Source organism: Haliotis asinina, chromosome 12 (genome assembly GCF_037392515.1).
Source record: "Haliotis asinina isolate JCU_RB_2024 chromosome 12, JCU_Hal_asi_v2, whole genome shotgun sequence".
NCBI lineage: Eukaryota > Metazoa > Mollusca > Gastropoda > Lepetellida > Haliotidae > Haliotis > Haliotis asinina.
In genome coordinates, this window is record NC_090291.1 from 57,928,011 (window position 1) to 57,940,660 (window position 12,650).

General features: G+C 40.2%; 1 protein-coding gene across 1 annotated transcript in view; it reads left to right on the top strand.

Moving 5' to 3' along the window:
* The window catches only part of LOC137259021 (serine protease 33-like), an 18,879-nt gene extending 7,243 nt beyond the window's left edge, over window positions 1-11,636 (top strand). The window contains exons 6-9 of the mRNA XM_067796722.1: window positions 7,362-7,467; window positions 7,900-8,071; window positions 9,747-9,880; window positions 11,430-11,636. Of these exons, the coding sequence (XP_067652823.1) occupies window positions 7,362-7,467; window positions 7,900-8,071; window positions 9,747-9,880; window positions 11,430-11,612 (595 nt within the window). The 3' untranslated portion in view covers window positions 11,613-11,636. The remainder of the gene's footprint in view (window positions 1-7,361; window positions 7,468-7,899; window positions 8,072-9,746; window positions 9,881-11,429) is intronic.
* Window positions 11,637-12,650: the final 1,014 nt, after the last annotated feature.

Here is a 12,650-nt window from a genome sequence, read left to right on the forward strand (position 1 = left end):
CAAAACGATAGTATTCTTTCGTTATTGTGTGTACCTGTATCTCGTGTGTATCTGTCTATCAAAACGATAGTATTCTTGTATTGTGTGTACCTGTATCTCGTGTGTATCTGTCTATCAAAACGATAGTATCCTTGTATGGTGTGTACCTGTATCTCGTGTGTATCTGTCTATCAAAACGATAGTATCTTGTATTGTGTGTACCTGTATCTCGTGTGTATCTGTCTATCAAAACGATAGTATTCTTGTATTGTGTGTACCTGTATCTCGTGTGTATCTGTCTATCAAAACGATAGTATTCTTGTATTGTGTGTACCTGTATCTCGTGTGTATCTGTCTATCAAAACGATAGTATTCTTGTATTGTGTGTACCTGTATCTCGTGTGTATCTGTCTATCAAAACGATAGTATCCTTGTATTGTGTGTACCTGTATCTCGTGTGTATCTGTCTATCAAAACGATAGTATCCTTGTATTGTGTGTACCTGTATCTCGTGTGTATCTGTCTATCAAAACGATAGTATCCTTGTATTGTGTGTACCTGTATCTCGTGTGTATCTGTCTATCAAAACGATAGTATTCTTGTATGGTGTGTACCTGTATCTCGTGTGTATCTGTCTATCAAAACGATAGTATTCTTGTATTGTGTGTACCTGTATCTCGTGTGTATCTGTCTATCAAAACGATAGTATTCTTGTATTGTGTGTACCTGTATCTCGTGTGTATCTGTCTATCAAAACGATAGTATTCTTGTATTGTGTGTACCTGTATCTCGTGTGTATCTGTCTATCAAAACGATAGTATTCTTGTATTGTGTGTACCTGTATCTCGTGTGTATCTGTCTATCAAAACGATAGTATTCTTGTATTGTGTGTACCTGTATCTCGTGTGTATCTGTCTATCAAAACGTTAGTATTCTTGTATTGTGTGTACCTGTATCTCGTGTGTATCTGTCTATCAAAACGATAGTATTCTTGTATTGTGTGTACCTGTATCTCGTGTGTATCTGTCTATCAAAACGATAGTATTCTTGTATTGTGTGTACCTGTATCTCGTGTGTATCTGTCTATCAAAACGATAGTATTCTTGTATTGTGTGTACCTGTATCTCGTGTGTATCTGTCTATCAAAACGATAGTATTCTTGTATTGTGTGTACCTGTATCTCGTGTGTATCTGTCTATCAAAACGATAGTATTCTTGTATTGTGTGTACCTGTATCTCGTGTGTATCTGTCTATCAAAACGATAGTATTCTTGTATTGTGTGTACCTGTATCTCGTGTGTATCTGTCTATCAAAACGATAGTATTCTTGTATTGTGTGTACCTGTATCTCGTGTGTATCTGTCTATCAAAACGATAGTATTCTTGTATTGTGTGTACCTGTATCTCGTGTGTATCTGTCTATCAAAACGATAGTATTCTTGTATTGTGTGTACCTGTATCTCGTGTGTATCTGTCTATCAAAACGATAGTATTCTTGTATTGTGTGTACCTGTATCTCGTGTGTATCTGTCTATCAAAACGATAGTATTCTTGTATTGTGTGTACCTGTATCTCGTGTGTATCTGTCTATCAAAACGATAGTATTCTTGTATGGTGTGTACCTGTATCTCGTGTGTATCTGTCTATCAAAACGATAGTATTCTTGTATTGTGTGTACCTGTATCTCGTGTGTATCTGTCTATCAAACGTTAGTATTCTTGTATTGTGTGTACCTGTATCTCGTGTGTATCTGTCTATCAAAACGATAGTATTCTTGTATTGTGTGTACCTGTATCTCGTGTGTATCTGTCTATCAAAACGATAGTATTCTTGTATGGTGTGTACCTGTATCTCGTGTGTATCTGTCTATCAAAACGATAGTATCCTTGTATTGTGTGTACCTGTATCTCGTGTGTATCTGTCTATCAAAACGATAGTATTCTTGTATTGTGTGTACCTGTATCTCGTGTGTATCTGTCTATCAAAACGATAGTATCCTTGTATTGTGTGTACCTGTATCTCGTGTGTATCTGTCTATCAAAACGTTAGTATCCTTGTATTGTGTGTACCTGTATCTCGTGTGTATCTGTCTATCAAAACGATAGTATTCTTGTATGGTGTGTACCTGTATCTCGTGTGTATCTGTCTATCAAAACGATAGTATTCTTGTATTGTGTGTACCTGTATCTCGTGTGTATCTGTCTATCAAAACGATAGTATTCTTGTATTGTGTGTACCTGTATCTCGTGTGTATCTGTCTATCAAAACGATAGTATTCTTGTATTGTGTGTACCTGTATCTCGTGTGTATCTGTCTATCAAAACGTTAGTATTCCTTGTATGGTGTGTACCTGTATCTCGTGTGTATCTGTCTATCAAAACGATAGTATTCTTGTATTGTGTGTACCTGTATCTCGTGTGTATCTGTCTATCAAAACGTTAGTATCCTTGTATTGTGTGTACCTGTATCTCGTGTGTATCTGTCTATCAAAACGATAGTATTCTTGTATTGTGTGTACCTGTATCTCGTGTGTATCTGTCTATCAAAACGATAGTATTCTTGTATTGTGTGTACCTGTATCTCGTGTGTATCTGTCTATCAAAACGTTAGTATCCTTGTATTGTGTGTACCTGTATCTCGTGTGTATCTGTCTATCAAAACGATAGTATTCTTGTATTGTGTGTACCTGTATCTCGTGTGTATCTGTCTATCAAAACGATAGTATTCTTGTATTGTGTGTACCTGTATCTCGTGTGTATCTGTCTATCAAAACGATAGTATTCTTGTATTGTGTGTACCTGTATCTCGTGTGTATCTGTCTATCAAAACGATAGTTTTCTTGTATTGTGTGTACCTGTATCTCGTGTGTATCTGTCTATCAAAACGTTAGTATCCTTGTATTGTGTGTACCTGTATCTCGTGTGTATCTGTCTATCAAAACGATAGTATTCTTGTATGGTGTGTACCTGTATCTCGTGTGTATCTGTCTATCAAAACGTTAGTATCCTTGTATTGTGTGTACCTGTATCTCGTGTGTATCTGTCTATCAAAACGATAGTATTCTTGTATTGTGTGTACCTGTATCTCGTGTGTATCTGTCTATCAAAACGATAGTATTCTTGTATTGTGTGTACCTGTATCTCGTGTGTATCTGTCTATCAAAACGATAGTATCCTTGTATTGTGTGTACCTGTATCTCGTGTGTATCTGTCTATCAAAACGATAGTATTCTTGTATTGTGTGTACCTGTATCTCGTGTGTATCTGTCTATCAAAACGATAGTATTCTTGTATTGTGTGTACCTGTATCTCGTGTGTATCTGTCTATCAAAACGATAGTATTCTTGTATTGTGTGTACCTGTATCTCGTGTGTATCTGTCTATCAAAACGATAGTATTCTTGTATTGTGTGTACCTGTATCTCGTGTGTATCTGTCTATCAAAACGATAGTATTCTTGTATTGTGTGTACCTGTATCTCGTGTGTATCTGTCTATCAAAACGATAGTATTCTTGTATTGTGTGTACCTGTATCTCGTGTGTATCTGTCTATCAAAACGATAGTATCCTTGTATTGTGTGTACCTGTATCTCGTGTGTATCTGTCTATCAAAACGATAGTATTCTTGTATTGTGTGTACCTGTATCTCGTGTGTATCTGTCTATCAAAACGATAGTATTCTTGTATTGTGTGTACCTGTATCTCGTGTGTATCTGTCTATCAAAACGATAGTATTCTTGTATTGTGTGTACCTGTATCTCGTGTGTATCTGTCTATCAAAACGATAGTATTCTTGTATTGTGTGTACCTGTATCTCGTGTGTATCTGTCTATCAAAACGATAGTATTCTTGTATTGTGTGTACCTGTATCTCGTGTGTATCTGTCTATCAAAACGTTAGTATCCTTGTATTGTGTGTACCTGTATCTCGTGTGTATCTGTCTATCAAAACGATAGTATTCTTGTATGGTGTGTACCTGTATCTCGTGTGTATCTGTCTATCAAAACGTTAGTATCCTTGTATGGTGTGTACCTGTATCTCGTGTGTATCTGTCTATCAAAACGTTAGTATCCTTGTATTGTGTGTACCTGTATCTCGTGTGTATCTGTCTATCAAAACGATAGTATCCTTGTATTGTGTGTACCTGTATCTCGTGTGTATCTGTCTATCAAAACGATAGTATTCTTGTATTGTGTGTACCTGTATCTCGTGTGTACCTGTCTATCAAAACGATAGTATTCTTGTATGGTGTGTACCTGTATCTCGTGTGTATCTGTCTATCAAAACGATAGTATTCTTGTATGGTGTGTACCTGTATCTCGTGTGTATCTGTCTATCAAAACGATAGTATTCTTGTATGGTGTGTACCTGTATCTCGTGTGTATTTCTCTATCAGAATCTTCGCATCCTTGTATATCATGTACTTTTATACATGATCGCTTCTAAACTTTGTATAAGCATCCTTGTGGGTATCCTTGTAAGAGGTGGTTTGTATCCTCGTATCAGGTCGCTGATATCCTTCTATCAGGTCGTGGGTTTCCTTGAATCATCCTTGTGGGTATCCTTGTATACACTCGTGGATATCCTTGGTGGTGGGTATCCTTGCATCGAGTCGTGTGTATCTTCGTGTCAGCATCCTTGTATGAGGACGTGGATACCCTTGTATCCGGTCGTGGGTATCCGTGTATCAGGTCGTTAGTACCCTTCCATCAGGTCGTAGATATCCTGTATTAAGTCATGGACTTCCATGTATCAGGTCGTTAGTACCCTTCCATCAGGTCGTAGATATCCTGTATTAAGTCATGGACTTCCATGTATCAGGTCGTTAGTACCCTTCCATCAGGTCGTAGATATCCTGTATTAAGTCATGGACTTCCATGTATCAGGTCGTTAGTACCCTTCCATCAGGTCGTAGATATCCTGTATTAAGTCATGGACTTCCATGTATCAGGTCGTTAGTACCCTTCCATCAGGTCGTAGATATCCTGTAATAAGTCATGGACTTCCATGTATCAGGTCGTTAGTACCCTTCCATCAGGTCGTAGATATCCTGTATTAAGTCATGGACTTCCATGTATCAGGTCGTTAGTACCCTTCCATCAGGTCGTAGATATCCTGTATTAAGTCATGGACTTCCATGTATCAGGTCGTTAGTACCCTTCCATCAGGTCGTAGATATCCTGTATTAAGTCATGGACTTCCATGTATCAGGTCGTTAGTACCCTTCCATCAGGTCGTAGATATCCTGTATTAAGTCATGGACTTCCATGTATCAGGTCGTTAGTACCCTTCCATCAGGTCGTAGATATCCTGTATTAAGTCATGGACTTCCATGTATCAGGTCGTTAGTACCCTTCCATCAGGTCGTAGATATCCTGTATTAAGTCATGGACTTCCATGTATCAGGTCGTTAGTACCCTTCCATCAGGTCGTAGATATCCTGTATTAAGTCATGGACTTCCATGTATCAGGTCGTTAGTACCCTTCCATCAGGTCGTAGATATCCTGTATTAAGTCATGGACTTCCATGTATCAGGTCGTTAGTACCCTTCCATCAGGTCGTAGATATCCTGTATTAAGTCATGGACTTCCATGTATCAGGTCGTTAGTACCCTTCCATCAGGTCGTAGATATCCTGTATTAAGTCATGGACTTCCATGTATCAGGTCGTTAGTACCCTTCCATCAGGTCGTAGATATCCTGTAATAAGTCATGGACTTCCATGTATCAGGTCGTTAGTACCCTTCCATCAGGTCGTAGATATCCTGTATTAAGTCATGGACTTCCATGTATCAGGTCGTTAGTACCCTTCCATCAGGTCGTAGATATCCTGTATTAAGTCATGGACTTCCATGTATCAGGTCGTTAGTACCCTTCCATCAGGTCGTAGATATCCTGTAATAAGTCATGGACTTCCATGTATCAGGTCGTTAGTACCCTTCCATCAGGTCGTAGATATCCTGTATTAAGTCATGGACTTCCATGTATCAGGTCGTTAGTACCCTTCCATCAGGTCGTAGATATCCTGTATTAAGTCATGGACTTCCATGTATCAGGTCGTTAGTACCCTTCCATCAGGTCGTAGATATCCTGTATTAAGTCATGGACTTCCATGTATCAGGTCGTTAGTACCCTTCCATCAGGTCGTAGATATCCTGTATTAAGTCATGGACTTCCATGTATCAGGTCGTTAGCAACTTGTATCAGGCCTTTGGTAGTTTCGTATCAGATCGTTAGTATCTGGGTTTGAGATCAGCAATAACTTTGTATCGTATGTATTCGATTGAATTTGCCCTTGTACCCCGTCAGTATCCATGTAGCATGCTTCTATCAAAATGATCATAGGATCCAGTTGACCTTTGTCAGAAATTAGAACACGTGTAGGGAAATCTTAGCATTTTGAAGCAGATTGTGTGTCCTTGTGTCACGTGGTTATGATCCTTGTGTCAGATCCTCAGTGCCTCGTGTCACATCCTCAGTGTCCTTGTGTCAGATCTTCAGTGTCCAAGTGTCAAATCCTTAGTGCCCTTGTGTCAGATCCTCAGTGTCCATGTGTCAAATCCTTAGTGCCCTTGTGTCAGATCCCCAGTGTCCAAGTGTCAGATCCTTAGTGCCCTTGTGTCAGATCCCCAGTGTCCAAGTGTCAGATCCTTAGTGTCCTTGTGTCAGATCCCCAGTGTTCAAGTGTCAGATCCTTAGTGCCCTTTTGTCAGATCCCTAGTGTCCATGTGTCAAATCATTAGTGTCTTTGTGTCAGATCCCCAGTGTTCAAGTGTCAGATCATTAGTGCCCTTGTGTCAGATTCCCAGTGTTCAAGTGTCAGATCCTTAGTGCCCTTCTGTAACGTCATCAGACTGCTTGTGTTACATCGTTAGTGTCCATGCCAGATCCTCTGTGTCCATGTGCCAGATCCTGTGTGTCCCTGTGTCAGATCCTGTGTCCATGTGCCAAATCCTCTGTGTCCCTGTGCCAGATCCTATGTGTCCCTGTGTCAGATCCTCTGTGTCCCTGTGCCAGGTCCTCTGTGTCCCTGAGTCAGATCCTCTGTGTCCATGTGCCAGATCCTGTGTGTCCCTGTGTCAGATCCTGTGTCCATGTGCCAAATCCTTTGTGTCCCTGTGCCAGATCCTCTGTGTCCCTGTGTCAGATCCTCTGTGTCCATGTGCCAGATCCTCTGTGTCCATGTGCCAGATCCTCTGTGTCCATGTACCAGATCCTCTGTGTCCATGTGCCAGATCCTCAGTTTCCTCGTGCCTGATCATCCGTGTCTTTGATGTTTGGAAAAATGTGCATCAGATTCTTGGTATATAATGAATGACTTTTACAGCACTGCCTATCACATACATTCTTACATTAGACTGTGACAATCGGCCCTTTGTTTCAGAGCTAAAACCAGTGGGCCGTGGGCGACTGTGGTACGAGTAGGGGAAACAAACCGGCACACGGTCAGTGGAAAAGAAAAAGATTACTTCGTCAAACACATAATCAAGGTAAGTGTGTACGTTCCCAAATGCTTTTCTCATAGTCTCGGTGCTATCAAAGAAATCAGCCCTATTTCACTTTCTCCCCGTAGTATTTCAGCATCCATTATTCCACCAAAGAGTTCTCCGGGTTCTGTTTCAGCACCCTTTATTCAACCAATCAGTTCTCCCTATCACATATTGTTTCAGCACCCTTTGTTCGGCCAAACATTTCTCCCAGCACTATTCCAGCACCCTGTTATCGTCAAATCAATTCTCCCTGGACTATGTCAGCACACTTTAATCGTCAAATTAGCTCTCCCCGCAATATTTCAGGACAATTTATTACCTTAGTCAGCTCTCCCTGTACTATTTCAGCACCCTCTAATCGTCAAATCAGTTCTCCTCATATTATTTCGTCACCCTTTATTCCACATATCAATTCTTACCGTGTTATTTCAGCACCCTTTATTCGACCAAACAACGCCCAACCATGACATTGCTCTTTTGGAACTCTTGACCCCAGTGTACACACAATATGATGACGTCACAGCGGCATGTTTGCCAACCGGATATCTCTTGGATGAATTTGTAAACAAGGAATGTTGGGCGACCGGATGGGGAAGTACCAACGGTGATTGCATGATCGTAGCTATTATGGGCAAACAATTTCGAGAACATACAGATTAGAATGACCACGTTTCAATAAACCTTCAAACAGACGGTCACACTCGTAGATCAAGGTTAGAGTTGATCTCCGGATAGATCAGATAAATAGATAGAGTTAGATAATACAGGATGGTATGCCCATATAACAGTTACAGAATACTAGATGGTACGTCTAAATATCAGTTTGATAATAAAGGATGACATGTCTATATATCTGTTTTATGATGGTATGTCTATACATCAGTTAGGTGTTACAGGATGGTTTGTCTATACATTAAGAAGGTGTACAGGATGGTATGTCTATAAATTAAGAAGGTGTACAGGATGGTTTGTCTATAAATTAAGAAGGTGTACAGGATGGTTTGTCTATAAATTAAGAAGGTGTACAGGATGGTATGTCTATACATTAAGAAGGTGTACAGGATGGTATGTCTATAAATTAAGAAGGTGTACAGGATGGTTTGTCTATAAATTAAGAAGGTGTACAGGATGGTTTGTCTATAAATTAAGAAGGTGTACAGGATGGTTTGTCTATAAATTAAGAAGGTGTACAGGATGGTTTGTCTATAAATTAAGAAGGTGTACAGGATGGTTTGTCTATAAATTAAGAAGGTGTACAGGATGGTTTGTCTATAAATTAAGAAGGTGTACAGGATGGTTTGTCTATAAATTAAGAAGGTGTACAGGATGGTTTGTCTATACATCAGTTAGGTGTTTAAGATGGTATGTCTAAACATCACGTAGGTGTTACAACATGATATGTCTATACATGAGTTAGATGTTACGGGATGGTTTGTCTGTACATCAAGACGTTGTTACACGATGGTTTGTCTATAGATCAAAAATTTGTTACAAGATGGTATGTCTATACATCAAGAAATCGTTAGAGGTTGGTATGACTATACATCAGTTATGTGATACGGAATGAAATGTCTATTGACATACCACCCTCTGGCACCTAACTGATGTAAGACCGGCAGACGTGGTGGCATGCAATTACAGAAGTGAATGTTTGAGGCAGGCAAGATGGGTGGCATGAGATTATAGACGTAGATGCTTGAGACGGGGAGGCATGTAATTATAGATGTCAATGCTTGAGGCTGAGTGTCATCTAGTTCAAGACGTCATGGCTTCAGTCGGGCTAGACGGGAAGGCATGTAATTACATACCAAGCTGCTTGAGGTGGGCGAGACGGAGTGGCATGTAATTACAGACGTCAATGCTTGAAGCGGGCAAGACGGGTGGTATGTGAGTACTAACGTCAACGATGAGGACTATTTTATCGATCTACAATCTTTGCAGTTTGTATTAGCGACTTTTCGACATAAAATAGTCCTCACCCTTCATCTACCCAACTTCTAGAATGCCCATCAAGAAGTCAGTGCTTGAGGTAGGCGAGACGGTGAGGCATGTAATTACAAACTTCAGTGTGTTTGAGGCGGACAAGAAGAACTGGCATGTAATTTAATACATCAATGCTTGAGGTGGGCGAGAAGGAGAGACGCTTGATGCTAGAGGTGGGCGAGAAGGAGAGACGCTTGATGCTTGAAGTGGGCGAGAAGGAGAGACGTGTATTTGAAGACGTTGATGCTTGAGACAGGGAAGAGATGTTTATGTAATTGAGGACCTCAATCCTCCAGGTGTTGGAGACCGGATGAGACTACAAGAGGTCAGGGTTAACGTGGCAACTAACTCTGCCTGTCATGGTTACTATGGGAACAACGTCACTACCCGCGATGTCTGTGCCGGACTTGGTGACAAGTCTGCCTGTGGGGTAAGTCGCACTGCTAAGGCCGTTTCCTTACATCGGTGAGCACAAGAAGCAATGGCAAAAGAATACTATAAGAATTCATTTATCATGACTAACTCAGTATCAAGAATACAAGAACTGACTCACCCCTGTGTAGCTATTGTAAAATTTCCAATGAAACTATTTTACACCTTTTTTGGGACTGCAATGTGATAAATAGACTTTGGAAGAAAATTGAAGAGTGCCTCATGTCTGATCCTTGAATAAGAATCATACTTACCCCACAAACCATACTATTTGGATTAAAGGAAAATCGAAATGATCCTTTGAATATAATTTTGCTTCTTACTAAACAAACAATCTTTCGCAACCGAAAATATGGAATGATACCAGACCAAAAGAATATCTTTAGAATCTGCTGCCAGTACTATTATGTTTCAAAATGTATAGCATTTACAACTTGTTCATATAATAAGTTTACAAAATTTTGGTCATCACTACATACTGTATTTGCTTAGTAATGTACTACCTGCTTGGATATAGTTCATATCTAACACTGAACTTAAGCAAAGACTGTAGAGCAATATACTTGTATGTTTATGACATTAACACCAGCACATATCTGTGAATACATATCAGGGCTTGATTTAATGCTTTGTTGCTTGCACTGGCACTGATTTTACCTAATGAACCTACTTATGAATCTAACCTGCACAAGGTGCAAGTCAATCTTTGAGAAATACATCAGCATTAAGTCGAACATTATAAGCATACAGTTTTGAAATTTGGATGATGCGCCTGAGATCTTGTCATAGGCTACAACTGCCTGGTGCAAGCAGGATAGCAATATTTGAATCTAACCCTGTATACTCTTCCGTTTTGTCGATAACAACATATAACATGTGACCTGTACTCTGAAAAAATGTGGAAATAAAAAAAAAAGAATACAAGAATGAACAGCGTCCACAGATGGCACACGGCAGAACACTCACTCGTGTCGAATACATTGTTGAAAAGCATTTTTGTCATTTCTGTGCACTGTCAAGGCAATAACGATGAGAAAATGATCAAATGACTGGACATCGAAAAACGACGACTTTGCAAAACAGAGGATTTCATTTCTTGCAACCTATAAACATTGCCAATATGGCGCCATTTTAATCGTTTTGGGTGTTTGTCTGTGTCGTTCAATGGATTTTGATACAATGGTGGTCATCAGAAGAGTACTTGGATTCCAACGCATATGGACACTAAATGTCCATCCGTCCATAAACAGGTAGAACTGTAACTATTGAGGTTACTCTGTGGTCGAATATAATTCTGATGGGGTAACTTTCACTGTTAGGGGTGTAGCCACCACCGATCCTGCACATTGACATATTGTTCGCAGTGAATAGCTTCATTATTCTTGATGCGGCGTGAATCAATATGGACTTATTCGCCGTATGAGTTTACCCTGTGACAAGCGTTCACATGGACCGCATGACTACCAAGGGATCACAGAAAACCTTTAGCTAAGCTGTTGTCTCTGACGAGCGCATCACACACGAGTTGTACTCTTCTTTTCTTTCAGGGCGATTCTGGCAGTCCCCTCTCCTGTCTAGTGAAAGGTCGATGGTTTGTTGTAGGCGTCGTTTCTTGGGGAGATGATGGCTGCCAAGGACGTCCGACCGTTTTCACGCGTATATCCGCCTATCTCAGCTGGATAAAATCAGTAACAGGAATTGATATCTCGCAAAATACCATAATTGGATAATAAACAATTCTCCTAGTTGGCATTCAACGTCATTCCCTGAATTTAACTTATAAATTCCTTTTGATTTGGGGAACCAAGAATTTTTAACTTGATTCCACCTTTCGCTTGATCGGACTGAACCAGACCTTGGCTAATGACAAAAACATGTGCATGTGCAAATTCTCAGTTCGTTACATTTACAGCCAGCACGACCTCTCTGAGCCTGTCGAAGTAGACGGATTACACTCAGGTGTTAAGCCCGCTTAATTCATTTCATTCTGTTCCCACAGAGGTTAAATGTCAAATCTTCCTGCGAACCTCTGTTCTAATACTCTGTTTCATGGTGCGAGTGTTCAGGATTCGTGATTGGTTGCAATCCGATTTAATTGTACAGTCGGCGAAGTTGTTTCAAACGTGATCATTCGTAAGGCCTCGATAATTTCCGTGTGCTTCGGGAAATCTCTAACCTCTTCCTCAGTCACAAAATGGCGGGTAAATGGCGTCTCCATCACCATCGATAACAAGGGCAAAGCTAGCCATTAAATGTTTTGTGTGTCACATCAACACAAGGGCAATGGAGAGATGTATTCGGCCCCACATTTGCTTGTATTAGTCAAGTTGGATCTAAGTCGATGAAACACGTGCTCTGATTGGATAGAAAGAAGAGAGATAAATACAGCTGCAATTTTTGGCCGCGATGGATTTTATGAGAAACGGGAAACATGACCGTATTAGAAAAGAGGTTCGTAAGAACATAAGACAAGTAACCTCTATGGGAAGAGAATGAAGAACTGATGTAAGAGACAACACCAACAGGACTGTCGGTAATTACTTTGAAACGATGGGGAAGATTCCTGGAGCGTTGTTGAGTCCAAACCTCTTCGCATTGTATTGATAAAGACCATATGCAGCCACACTAGCTAAAACCCACTTGGTACTCTCTGTCACTGGAATCTGCCAATATGATGAACTGGATTAATTCTTTCCAAGCAGTCACCGATTGTTAATTTGGAGGCTCTTCATGATGGAGGTCCTGACGCTTATGAGCCTTTCGCTCTG